Here is a 14,193-nt window from a genome sequence, read left to right as displayed (position 1 = left end):
CGCCTTCCAGCAGCTCTCAGTACTTGCCTGCAGCAGTGATTTCCTTAGGCAGCCTTGGGTCCGTTGCCGCCTCTGAGGAAAGGGGAAGTTGCCAAAGTGAATCACTGCCCTGGTAAGTACAGAGCTGCTAAGAGAGGAGACAGCCATTGTTGAAGGCTCCCCATGATCTTACTCCTGCTGTGCCCTGCACATTCGCGACCCCCCCCAAGCCAGCAAAAACAGCTTTGCACCGCAGGCCCTGCCGCCCAAGACGAGCCGCATTCTGCATGTGGGCAGACTCTCAGCATAAACGCTGCTGATGGCCCCAATTGACACGCTGACCTCCCCGTGCACGCTGACCATCTCCTCTCTGCCTGCACTTTCCCCGCGGCCCTCTTCGGCGACTCGGCAGGGGCAGCGATCAAGACAGGCTGCCGATATTGGGATCTTTCCTCTCTGAGTCCCGCCTATTTTGTTTCAACTTCCTGTTTCCGCATAGGCGAGACTCGCAGAGGGAATTCCCAACGTCGGCAGCCTGTCTTGATTGCCCGAGGCTGGGAGGAACAGAAGATTTCCGAACACCACTGGGGCAGGAAATTTAACGGCGTCCATCTGCGCGGACCGGCAGGAATTTTCTGCGGACCAGCACCGGTCCGCGGACCGGCGGTTGAAGAACTGTGCCTTAGAGGGCACTGCTGTGAATTTCACATAAAGGGTGCCAGAAGTACATCTCATCATATACCCCTCTAAAACTCCCCCAAAACCTACTAGACCCACTTGTCTACCACCCCTTAGCCCTTATGGCTGAAGATGAATGAAATTGGTACACCAGTGGGAGTGTGGGGTGGGGTACAGAGAGGAGGAGAAGTGCCAGTGACGGCTGTGGCTCTCAGCTGCGACAGACATGCCCTGTAGATAGTCAGCCAGTGCCTCTCCTCAAAGGTGTCTCGCGGCACACCTAGAATCTTGCTGCGGCACACAGTTTGCGATACACTGTTATAGAGGTATACACACACATATAGGCACAATCTGGGTGGAATGTGACTAGGTCTCACATTCACACATGTAACATAGTATATGTTATATGCTTATACTTAGTAACATAGTAGATGATGGCAGATAACGACCCGAATGGTCCATCCAGTCTGCCCAACCTGATTCAATTTAAATTTTTTCATCTTAGCTATTTCTGGGCAAGAATCCAAACTCTACCCGGTACTGTGCTTGGGTTCTAAGTGCTGAAGTCTCTGGGTATCTGGCATTTTTAGTACAAGTACTTATGCCAGCTCTAAGACTGACATAAAATGTTTGCATCTAACTGCATACATGCCCATACACCTGGTTACACGAGTATTCTGTAAAGGAAAGTAGCTGCCTACTTTTTGCTATAGAATAAGCACCCCCTAGGCGTTCTACGATAGAATTACTCCAATTGGATTGGATTGGATTTATTACATTTGATATACTGCTTAGAACTGCAAGGTACAAGCGGAATAGAAGTCACTAATGTAATGTAATGTATTACGCGCTTTACAATGCTAATACATTAGAAATTAGGGTTACAGAAACAGTTACATTGGAGATAAAAGTTACATTATTCAATCCATTGGAGGAAAGAAGAAAGGTAAGGGAATAATATAATACATAATAGGGGAAGAGATGAGAAAAGGTGTGGGGAATAATTAACATATGAGGAACAGAGATGTAGAGGTTACTTAAGAATTGGAGACATAGCCAGAGGAGAGATTGCAGTTAGTAAGATGTGTTTGCTCGTAAACTATTGAGAGTGATCATTTAGGGACCCATAGTGTTTATGAAACAGAATTGATTTCAATTGCTTTCGGAAGGAGATATAAGCTGTTTCCTCATGGAAACCTAGTAGTAGGCCGTTCAGAGGCTAGGAGGCCAAGTGGCTATACAAAATCTTCTAGGCTACAAACATTAGGAAGTTTGTGTAGCTTTGCAGTCTTACAACTGATATTTGTATTTCATCATTTTAGGGCAATGGACATGTGTTAAGTACAAGATCTGAGGGGCTGCTGTTACAGCCCTATGAGGAACATACCAATGAGGTGAAGCTTGTACCAGAGAGCTTCATCGACTTCAGTAACAAAAGGGCTATCGATCGGGACAAGCTGATGATTGTCCTAGCAAACATAAATAGCCTCCAGATCAGGGCCAGTTACAATGTTGCACAGAGAGCAGTCTACAGGTAAGTCAGAAACAAGGGTACTGTAAAACTCCAATGTAAAAGATAAATCATTTAATCCTACAGGCTTTTAAGCTCTGCAGTTTTCTTGCATTTTATTGTCATATCTATCAGTCAGAGCTTGTAAGTTACTGAGACATGATTTTGGCAAGTCAGATTCTGGCAGTGTGCTAAGCCTAGCAGAGCAGTTTATTGATGGTTTAGTGCAGATTTTTTTTTGGGTGCTGTGATTCTCATGTAGCAAACATTGTAGTGCATAAAAGATTTGCTAAATTGGAAGTATACTGCTGCACTAATATTAAGCATTTCCAGATTTAATGTGTTAAGGTGAATCTTGAATTACCACATTTTTTTTGCACCTGACCATAAGACGCACCTACCTGTAGAGGAGGAAAAACCAAGAAAAAAAATTCTGAACCCTGTCCCACCACCCTGCCCTGTACCCTGTTCCCCCTCTGGTGGTCTAGTGGTAGGCTGGGACAGGGCACAGGGCAGACAGGCAGGCAGGCCCCCCCCCCGTACCTTTTTTTAATTCTGGCGGTCCAGCGTTAAATCGGCAGGAGCTTTCTGCACTGCTGCCCCTCCCTCACTGGATGGCTGCCTCTGAGTCCTCATCTCTTGCGGCAGAGTGGCGCACAAGACAGATGCGAGCTTTTCTCACTCCTGACAGGTCCTGCGCCGCTTCCTGAATGGCTACCATCAGTTCTCGCGAGTCTTATTTGCCTGGGAAGATGAAGATTACTAGCTCTGGTATAAGAAAATTATCATGTTTTTTCACTTACATTAAGGGCTCCTTTTACAAAGGTGTGTTAGGGCCTTAACGCACGAAATAGCGTGCGCTAAAATGCCACGTGCGCTAGCCGCTACCGCCTCCTCTTGAGCAGGCGGTAGTTTTTCGGGTAGTGCGCACTAATCCAGTGCGTGCGCTAAAAACTCTAGCGCATCTTTATAAAAGGAGCCCTAAGACTACATTAAAAATAAGAAGAAGAGTAAATAGAGAGTATTTTAATAATCAATAAGATTTTTTTTTCTCTTGAAATTCCTGTATAGATTGTGAACTGGGTTTGCTTCCCACTGCAGCTCCTTGTGACTCTGGGCAAGTCACGTAAATCTCCATTGCCCCAGGACAAAACAAATACTTGGATATAATATGTAAACTGCTTTGACCTTTCTGTGGTTACATCAGATCCCATCCCTTAAGTGAAGTAAAGTTTTAAAGCCTATTGATTTCAGTGGGAAGATAACACATTTTGCCTGTTTGGATATTCTGAAAGGACTCTAGATCCTGTGCCACACCTTGCCAGGGCACTCTGTGCTGCAGCAACAACTGAACCATTGCCAAGAGATTCTCTTTCTCAAAGGACCCTCAGCCACAAGGGGGCATCCGCTCAAACTCAGGGGCGGGAAATTTCATGACGACACCAGGAAATATTTCTTCACTGAGAGAGTGGTTGATCCTTGGAACGAGCTCCCGGTGCAGGTGATCGAGGCAAAGAGCGTGCAAGAATTTAAGAGCAAATGGGATGCCCATGTGGGATCCCTTAGAGGGTTAAGCCAAGGGAACCTGTCACCAGGAGTGGGATCCCTAGGATAGTAGGGGTGGGTCAGTAGAGTGGGCAGACCTGATGGGCTATGGCCCTTATCTGCCGTCATCTTCTATGTTTCTATGTTTCTATATTCTGAAATGACTGACGGCAGAAAAGGAGGAAAGGGTGACACTTTCTTGTGACCAATTAAATATTGCTGGTCTACTAGGATAGGGCTGGTAATTTGGGAGTTCTCTGACCTGGAGGAGGCCTTGCTGGGGCTCCCTTGGCTTGGCAAAACCTCAGGAAGGTGATCCCTAGCTTCTGGGTCTCTCTTCTTGAAATAATGACAGTAAGTTATTTTAACTTTAGTTTAAACACATTTTTTTTTTGTATTTCGTTTAGGTTTACATTGATTGATTTGGTTGTCAACCTTGATATTGTTTTTTGATTATGGATTTTTTTGTAGTCTGCTCAGGCCAATATAATTTTCCCCTTTTAAGAAGCTGTGTTAGAGTTTTTTTAATTGCAAGCCGTAGTGGTAAAAGCTCCGATGTTCATGAGCGCTGGAGATTTTACTGTAGCAGCCTACGATAAAAAATCCTTTCATAAAAAGTGGGGGGAGGGGGGAGTTATTTACAGAATGTAAACATTTTAAATAAATAATAATTACTTTGGTAAAGTAGGGTTGGTTTTTTTTTACTTCTAATGTAATGTAGATGTTTTTTTCCTTTGCTTCTATTTTTGGATATAATTACATAAGAACATAAGAGTTGCCAAACATTACATTACATTAGTGATTTTTATTCTGCCATTACCTTGCGGATTACAGAAGAGGATTTCTGGACATGTATAGAGGTGTTACAGAGTAGAGCGGGTTGCTTCAGAGGATTGAAATGTTTCATATGGTGTTAGTTAGTCTTCATGGATTTCTTGAATAGCAGGGTTTTTATTTCTTTTCTGAAAGTTTTGAAGTCTGGGGTCGCGATTAGTAGATTGGAGAGTTGGTGGTCTAGTTTTGCTGCCTGTGTGGCTAGAAGGCCATCGTACAGTATTTTCCGTTTGATGTCTCTGATTGGAGGGTATGTGAATGGTGTCTGGGTTCTCCTGTGTCTGGTTGTGGTAGTTTGGATTAAGGCGGTTGTTCAAGTAGGCTGGGCTGTCACCATTTATGGATTTAAATAATAGACAATAGAATTTAAATAGTATTCTTGCTTGAATTGGGAGCCAGTGTGAGTCAAAGTATGCCATACTGGGACAGACCAAAAATCTATAAAGCTCAGTATTCTGTTTCCAACAGTGGCCAACCCAGGTCACAAGTACCTAGGCAAGATCCCAAAAAGCAAAACAGATTTTCCTAGGAATAAAAAAGTGGATTTTTCCGAATCCATCTTAATAATGGCTTATGAGCTTATCTTTTAGGAAATTATCCAAACCTTTATAAAACCATGTTAAGCTAACTGCTTTCACCACATTCTCTGGCAACAAATTTCAGAGTTTAATTATTCATTGATTGAAGAAATATTTTCTCCAGTTTGTTATAAATCTACATAGTAGCTTCATTCCATGTTCCCTAGTCTTAATATTTTTGGAAAGTATAAACAAGTGATTCATATCTACCCATTCCATTCCACTCAGTATTTTATAGACCTCTATTATCTCCCTTGAGCCATCTCTTCTGATGTTGGTGTAAGGGTCATTCTTGTTATATGCTCAGAACTGTCCAAAGGGATCTGGCCAATCAGAATCTTAGGCCACTTCTAGTGCATCCCATTCATGAGAAGGTGGGCCAGCCGGCTGGCGGCAGGAAGGATGACTCTTGCCGGCCAGCATTTTAAGGTAGAGGGGTTCTGGGGGGGCTGATGGGGTCCAGGGGGTGGGCTGGGGGGGGGGGATGCCCGCAATGTTCAAGGGGGGTGGAGAGGGTTCTGGCAGGAGGGATGGGGCATTCCTCCTGCTGTTGACCTTCGGGGGGGGGCGGGGGCTAGCAATGTTTGGAGAGGTGGGATCGTCCAGCAGGAGGAACTGGGCATCCCTCCTGCCGGTGATGTTTGGGGTGGGGGGGTTTCTGGCAGTTGCTGGCGATGTTCGGGGGGGTTCCCTCCTGCTGGTAGTCTATGGGGGGAGGGGAGAAAACGGGTTGCCACAAAACATATCTTGCCATGGTAAGTTCAGCGGCAACCTGATTTTCTAATTGGTGCCTGTGACATGGATGCCAGTTAGAGAATTGGGTTATCATGGACAGGCGTGATTCTCTATACTATAGGATGCCCGGGTGCAATTCTGTAAAGCCGCTTAGGCGGCTTCTGAGACTGGGCATCCTATACAGAATTCGGCCCTTAATGTCTGGGCATTTTATTTTTGTAATCATATTGATCCCTTTTGGTCTCTTTTTTTTTCCATCTTCTTTCTGTTCTCTTCTTTTAATTTCTTCAGTCTCTTCCGTCTGATTTTCCCTTTTATCTTTTATTGCATTCTCTCTGTTGTTTAACTTATTTTATTCCTCATTCTGTTACCCTTCAATCCTTAGTCTTTCAATTTCACCTCTCCCCAATTCTCCATTTCTTTTCTCAATTTCCTGTTCTCTTGTCACACATTATTTTGTCCCCCTGTTTCCATCCTTTATACCTCCCAAGCCCTTGCCTACCTTCCTCTTTCATTTTTTTACCAGTTCTAGCTCCTTCCCATTCATTCATTTCCTCCTGGCATCCTTCTCTTACAGCTTCCATTTCCTCTCTTTCACCTTCTTCCCAGTCCCATTTCCAGTCTCTCATCCCTTCTAGAATATCTCCAAGTCCATTTCTCTATGCTGAAAGACTAGAGAAACTGGGGCTCTTTTCACTGGAAAAGCGGAGACTTAGAGGGGACATGATAGAGACTTACAAGATCATGAAGGGCATGGAGAAAGTGGAGAGGGACAGATTCTTCAAACTTTTGAAAACTACAAGAATGAGAGGGCACTCGGAAAAATTAAAAGGGGACAGATTTAGAACCAACGCTAGGAAGTTCTTCTTCACCCAAAGGTGGTGGACACCTAGAATGAGCTTCCAGAGGGTGTGATAGGACAGAGCATGATATTGGGGTTCAAGAAAGGATTAGATAAATTCCTGAAGGAAAAAGGAATGGAAGGGTATAGATAGAAAAATACTATACAGGTCCTGGACCTGATGGGCTGCCGCGTGAGCGGACTGCTGGGCATGATGGACCTCTGCTCTGACCCAGCAGAGGCAATGCTTATGTTCTTACTCCTATCTTCACTCTTCTCAGCTCTGCCCCATCTCTAAAGACCCTATAGCCTTTACACCCACTCACTTCAGATACTACAGTATTTATCCATCTCATTTCCTTCTTCTAAGACACTTTATTCCCTTTCACCTCCTCCCCTTCTTCTCTTTTTCCCTTTGCCCCCTTTGTACCTCTGCTCCCTTTTCTTTCTACAGCCACTGTTTACTCCTTTGTACCCAATCCCTTCCTTTCTCCTCTATTTCTACATTAATAGCTGCTCTCTTCTGGATGCTATACCCTCTCATCTCTTTATCTGGATACCCTCCCCCCTTCCATCTTTAAGATTTTTCCACCTTCTCATATCTTCCTCTTGTCAAATTTTCCCCCTCTTGTCAAATCACTCTCCCTTTTATCTTTCTTTCCTTAAGTTATCCTCCCTCCACTTTCTCCAGAGCTGAGTGGAACCATGTGCTCACCTACAAAGTTGAGCACCCTCTTTACCACTCCCTTAAAGGCTGGCAGGAGGAGATATATTTCATCTGATGCCATTTTGATCAGTTTGAATAGTTCTGTGCCATCTGCAGATCTGACTAGTATGCTCTTTTCTCCCCTTTTCAGGTCATTAATGATCATGCTAAATAAAATTGGTTTCAGAATAGATTCTCAGAATACTTTGAGTTTCCTCTCTGTTTGGGAAACTGATAGTTTTATATTAGTCTGTTTCCTATATTTAAATTGACTTACAATCCACAGTAGGATATTGCTTCTTACCCCATAAATTTGTTAATTTCCTGAGCAGTTTCTCTTGAGTAAGGATTTTGTTAAATGCCTTTTTTTCCCACTGAAGTGGCATATTTTGGTGTTATAAACACGCACAACGTCGATGATCGATGTTGTGCGTGATTATACTTAACGCGCATGTGGGATGGCGCTCAGCTACGTGGGCTCGGGGGTTCTCCAACATGGTGCGGAAGGCACTTGATGCGAAAGGCATCGCCTTGAAGCGGCGCTGCCTGCAGCTGTAAGTGCTCGTTTATCGGGGCAGCGCTCGGTTTGCGAGACAAAAGTTTGCCGAGTGTTTTGCTCGTCTTGCAAAACACTCACAAACCACGTTACTCGCAAAACGAGGTTTGACTGTATTTGACAGTATAGATGTTAGTAGTTTATTTTTTGCTTAGCAGCGGTAGAGCTTCTTACCATGGGCTGGTGAGGTAAATGCTCCAGTACTCATTCAATTCCTATTAACATCGAAGCATGTCACTGACCCATTGTAAGAAGTTATATCGCAGTTTAGTAAACGCAGCGTGTATTTGAAATTGCTTTGATCATATAATCTCATTTCGATGAATTAAATTGCAGTTGTATATTTCTTGGAAACTGAACATACTTTTTTCTGTTTTCCCAGGTTACATTCGGTGACTTTGGATGTAGCAAGCCCTAATGTCATTGACCTCTTACCAGCAGTAGAAGTGGAAAACTGTGAATGTCCTAAAGGCTATGCAGGCATTTCCTGTGAGGTAACTTGTCTAAATATTCATAGGTATCCCTTTATTTTAAAGAAAAAAAGAGGATTGTCTAGCATTTTGATGAATTACTTTAGATTATGCATATATCAATTCCTAAAACTCTTATCAGGCTGAAATTTGATAAATGCTGGTATCTAACTTAAGGAGTTAGGCTCCCAGATCTTGCAAACTGCGGCCTCACCTGAAGTATTGCGTTCAATTCTGGTCTCATTATTTCAAGAAAGATATAGCGGCACTAGAAAAGGTTCAAAGAAGAGCAACCAAGATGATAAAGGGGATGGAACTCCTCTCTTATGAGGAAAGACTAACAAGGTTAGGGCTCTTCAGCTTGGAAAAGAGACAGCTGAGGGGAGATATGATTGAAGTCTACAAAATCCTAAGTGTAGTAGAATGGGTACAAGTGGAACGATTTTTCACTCTGTCAATGAAGTTACATGGAAATACTTTTAAAACCAATAGGAAGAAATATTTTTTTCACTCAGAGAATAGTTAAGCTCTGGAACACATTGCCAGAGGTTGTAGTAAGAGTGGATAGCTTAGCTGGTTTTAAAAAAGGTTTGGATAATTTTCTGGAGGAAAAGTCCATAGTCTGTTATTGAGAAAGACTTGAGGGAAGCCACTTCTTGCCCTGGATTGGTAGCATGGAATGTTGCTGCTCTTTGAGCTTTTGCTAGGTACTGGTGACCTGGATTGGCCACTGTGAGTTCGAGCTACCGGGCTTGATAGACCATTGGTCTGACCCAGTAAGGCTATTCTTATATTCTTAGCAACTGCCACACACTGACCTGAGGTTTTAAATATATCCACAACGATGACACCTAGATCATTTTCCTGGGCAGTGACTCCTAATGTGGGACCCTGCATTATGTAGCTATAGTCTGAGTTCCTCTTTCACACATGCATGAGTTTGAACTTGCTCACATTAAACGTCATCTATCATTTTGATGCCCAATATCCCAGTCTCACAAGGTTTTCTTGCAATTTTTCAAAATCCTCTTGCGATTTAACAACTTTGAACAACTTTGTCATCAGCAAATTTAGTTATCTCAGTTGTTTCCATCTCTAGATCATTGAATAAATATATTGAAAAGCAGCAGTCTCAGCACAGACCCCTTAGGAGCTCCACTATTTACCCTTTTCCATTGAGAATATTGACCATTTAATCTTACTCTTTGTTTTCTATCTTTTAACCAACTTTCTAATTTTTTCAGAAGTCTTTCTTGAGGTACTTTGCCAAATGCCTTTTGAGAATCCAAATATGCCGTATCAACCTGCTCACCTTTATCCACATGTTTTTTCACCCTTTTGAAAGAAATGTAGTAGATTGATGAGGCAAGATTTCCCTTGACTAAATTCATATTGGCTCTTTCTCGTTGTTTTTTTGTTTATTTTTTTGAACTTTACTTGTTTTAAGACTTGTTATGAAACTTTGATACAAACTGCAAATAAAGGCTCAGTGACCACAGGGTTGGATGTGACATCTCCAGTGCCTCTCTTTGCAACAGAGGGTGGTGGTCAATGGAGATTGCTCTTAGGAGGGAGATGTTGCCAGTGGTGTGACTCAGGGTTCTGTTCTTGGACTTGTCCTTTAGAGGAAAGGTGAGAGAGGGGAGATATAATGGAGACGTTTGAATACCTACGTGGTATGGGTGCATATGGATTGAGTCTCTTTCATTTGAAAGGAGACTCTGAAATGAGAGGGCATAGAATGAAGTTAAGCGGTGATAGGCTCAGGAGTAATCTAAGGAAATACTTTTTTTTACAGAAAGGGTGGTAGATGCATGGAACAGTCTCCCAGAAGAGGTGGTGGAGAAAAAGACTGTCTGAATTCAGGACTGAAGCAAACATTTAATTTTTCCGCTATGACTTTGTCTTCCCTGAATGCTCCTTTTACCCCTCTGTCGTCTATTGATCCAACTGATTCTTTTCTCAGTTTCTATTCTTAAAAAGTTTTTACTATGTGATTTTGCTTCCTGCTCAATCTTTTATTACATTACATTGCCATTTGTAATCCACTAAACCCTTATGAATTCATGGCCTTCCTTTATCACTGTCTTGCATTTGATTTGCCATTCCTTGTGCTGTTTCTTATTTTATTCAGTTGGATCCTTCTTCTGCTTTTTGAAGGATTCCCTTTTAGCTCTAATAGCTTCATTCGCCTCACTTGTTAACCATGCCAGCTGCCTTTGGTCTTCCTTCCACCTTTTTTAATACATGGAATATATTTGGTCTGGGCTTCTAGGATGGTATTTCTGAATAACATCCATACCTGCTTTAATTTTTTGACCTTTGCATCTGCTCCTCTTTTTTTTTACCATTCTCCTCATATTTTTATAGTCTCCTTTTTTAATATTAAATGCTATTGCATTAGATTTCCTGTGTGAACTTACTCCATATATTATATGAAATCTGATCATATTATGATTACTGTTATCAAGTGGCCCCAGGACCATTACCTCCTGTACCAATTCATACGCTCCACTAAGAATTAGGTCTAAAATTACTTTGCCTCTTGTCCGTTCCTGTACTAGCTACTCCATACAACAGTCCTTGATTTCATCAAGGAATTTTATCTCCCTAATAAGCCCTGGTATTATATTTCCCTAGTCAATATCAGGGTAGTTGAAAATTTGAGATCAGACTTTAATGATCATTTCTCATTTCATAGAGTATATTTTCTTTAAAATGAAGTAACACATTTTTGTGAGCTCATAAAGTTCTGACAGCAAATTCCTATAAATGACCTTGGGAATTTGGTTCATAATAGCAGATTTTGTTGAGGACTTTAGCTGGGTTTTACTAAGCAGCATAAGAACATTTTACCACAGGCCTGTGAGGTAAATGTTCCAATGCTCATAGAAATTCAATGAGAGTCAGAGTATTTACCTTGCAGGCCCACGGTAAAATGCTCTTAAGCTGCTTAATAAAAGGAGCCCTTGCTATCTAACATAATTAATCTTCCACCAACAAAATCTCTTAGTATTTTAAGTATAATTGTACCAGTAAGCTAGGCATTTAATTTGTTTTCAGTTTTTTGTTTCCAAATCAGTGCCAGTTCCTTGATTGTCAAAAATGTTTGGTTTGATGTTATTTATCTCCCTATAGTCTTGCATGTCAGGATACTACCGTGTGGATGGAATTCTATTTGGAGGTATTTGTGAGCCCTGCAAATGCAATGGCCATGCTGTTGAGTGTGACATCTACGGCACATGCTTTGTAAGTGAACATTTGGCTTATGTAACAACCTTTCATACTTTTGACATGACTTTGACTTGCAAATGATTAGAAATATGCAAATGTTCAACAGATATTGATCTTGGAGTTAAAATGACAAATCTAGGCAACTTTGAGTATAAATCTGAGCTGAATTTCCTTTCGCTCACTGGAAATTGAGCTATTCTTTCTGGAAGATAAAGTCATAACTTGAACAGCGAGTAACGTGGTTTGCGAGTGTTTTGCAAGATGAGCAAAAAATTTGATTAAATTTTAACTCGATAAAACGAGCGTTGGCTTGCAGGACGAGCACATAACGCGCGTCACGTCATCAGAACCCACAGTTGAAGCTTGAACATCTTATGCTGTGCGCGGCTGAATGTAATAAAAGTGTCGCGCCCAATTTACCCACAGTTCAAGCACGTACGACATACATGCGTCTTCTGCTGAGCGTGGCTGAACGTAATAGAAGTGTCACACCCAGCGCTCACAGCATACAGTATTTTGTACTAAAGTTTGTGGGTTGTGGAACGAATCGTCTGAGTTTCCATTATTTCCTATGGGGAAATTTGTTTTGATATACGAGTGCTTTGGATTACGAGCATGCTTCTGGAACGAATTATGCTCACAAACCAAGGTTTTACTGTATTTGCAAAGTATTGCAGTGAGTGTAAGTGCTCTAAGATATTTAAAAAGGCTCGAGGCAGGAGAGAGTGGGCTTCCCTCCTGCCAGGTTTGTTTTTTTTTTTTTTTTAATATAAAGTTTAGGGGGGGCGACCATCATCATGAGGGGGTTCCCAGCACAACTTTTATTTTTTAATAGGCACATTGTGCATGAACATCTGTGCCAATTTAAAAAACAAACTCTTCCTGCCTCAAACAGCTAAGCGGTAGAAGGCTGCTTCAGGGTTTCCCTTGCCACTCAGCTGTTTGGGGTTTCCCCTGCGGGCTCTGCGCATGTGTCATTTGTTTTTTCCAGTGACTGATCAGATGGGATTATGGTGGACCTCCGTGAAAATCATTTGCATGCAAAATTGTCTCAACATCGATAACCAATTTCAAATCAGATAATTTACCTACATCACAGTGACCCACAGGATTTTAATGGTGATTTTAGAGTATCCGGCCATTGATGCCTTAAGTCTTCCAGTTAAATCTTTCATATATTTCTATTAAGTCTAGCTCATTTGGCTTAACATTGTCAGTCATACTATCTTCTTTTAGATGACAAAATATAGTAAAACCTTGGTTTGTTAGCATAATTTGTTCCGGAAACATGCTTGTAATTCAAAGCACTCGTATATCAAAGCAAATTTCCCCATAAGAAATAATGGAAATTCAGACAATTCATTCCACAACCCAAAAACTTTAATAGAAAATACTGTAGTATGTACTTGTATTGCAAGACCTCGCAGTGTCAGAGAGAGAAGAACCATCGGTCCAGTTGTGACGCGCGTATACAGTGCATACTTTTATTGCAAGACATTGCTTGTTTATCAAGTTAAAATTTAATAAAATATTTTGCTTGTCTTGCAAAGCACTCGCAATCCAAGGTTTTACTGTATTCCGTTATTAAAGTAATTATTAAGGTTCATTTGTTTTCTTTTATTTAGGATTGTCAGCACAACACCACAGGAGCTCACTGTGATCAGTGCGTGCTTGGCTTCTATGGAACTCCATCCCAGGGAACCGCTGAGGACTGTCAGGCATGCGCTTGTCCGCTGAGCGTTCCATCCAATAAGTACGCTGGTTTTATCAGACCTTATGTGGCAACATCACACACTGCAGTTCAGGGAGCTGCTTCAATCAAAGAAAAAAGACGGAGGAACCCTGACAAAATGAATTTCAGTGGGGCAAACTAGTCAGATTTCATTAGAGTATATCATGATTAAAGGATGGCTAAATCTGTGAGGCCGAGCAGCAAAATTCCCAACAGGACAAGAAACCCACGGGTTCAAAACAGCACAGAAAGAAGTGGGAACAGACAATGAGCACTCCAGTGGAGATCACTGATGTCAAATGAACTTGTTTATTTCAATCAAGGACACATATATAAGCTGTGGACCCGACACAGCACTGTGTTTCGGTGTCTACAAACTCCTGCATCAGGGGTCACTAGACATAAAAACATAATAAAAATACGTTAACATACCATATGGATATCCTCTATAATAAAACCCTAAGCGCGCATGTGCACTTACAACGCCGTGATCCCTGACAGCGTGATTTGTGACTCCGTGGCCATGTTCGATATACTGCGCATGTAGCGGTGAGAGTAATGGCAGGAGGGTGTCCTTCGAGGTGCTGCAAAGCGTCCGGCTGCTACTGCTGCACAGGGAAGTATAGGGGGAAAGGGAAAAGGGGCTGCTTTGGGAGGGGAGGAGTGTGCTGGGGGGCAGGCAGCAATCTTGGTTTGCTTGGGGGGCCAGAGAGAGATAGGCAGTGGGCCAGGGAGAGATACAGACAGAAAGAATGACAAACAGACAGGGGGCCAGAGAGACAGACAGGCAGTGGC

At 42.2% G+C, this 14,193-nt stretch overlaps 1 protein-coding gene across 2 annotated transcripts in view; it reads left to right on the top strand.

Moving 5' to 3' along the window:
• The window catches only part of LAMA1 (laminin subunit alpha 1), a 412,090-nt gene that overhangs the window by 136,949 nt on the left and 260,948 nt on the right, over positions 1 to 14,193 (top strand). For both annotated transcript variants that reach the window (XR_004538373.1, XM_033934013.1), the window contains exons 14-17: positions 1,980 to 2,191; positions 8,345 to 8,456; positions 11,571 to 11,681; positions 13,292 to 13,419. Coding sequence is in view for 1 of the 2 variants with exons in the window: in XM_033934013.1 (XP_033789904.1) it covers positions 1,980 to 2,191; positions 8,345 to 8,456; positions 11,571 to 11,681; positions 13,292 to 13,419 (563 nt within the window). In the remaining variant the exon portion in view is untranslated. The remainder of the gene's footprint in view (positions 1 to 1,979; positions 2,192 to 8,344; positions 8,457 to 11,570; positions 11,682 to 13,291; positions 13,420 to 14,193) is intronic.

The sequence above is a fragment of the Geotrypetes seraphini genome, chromosome 2 (genome assembly GCF_902459505.1).
Source record: "Geotrypetes seraphini chromosome 2, aGeoSer1.1, whole genome shotgun sequence".
NCBI lineage: Eukaryota > Metazoa > Chordata > Amphibia > Gymnophiona > Dermophiidae > Geotrypetes > Geotrypetes seraphini.
The sequence above is the reverse complement of the archived record's forward strand: the minus strand, read 5'-3'. Positions and strand labels throughout refer to the sequence as shown.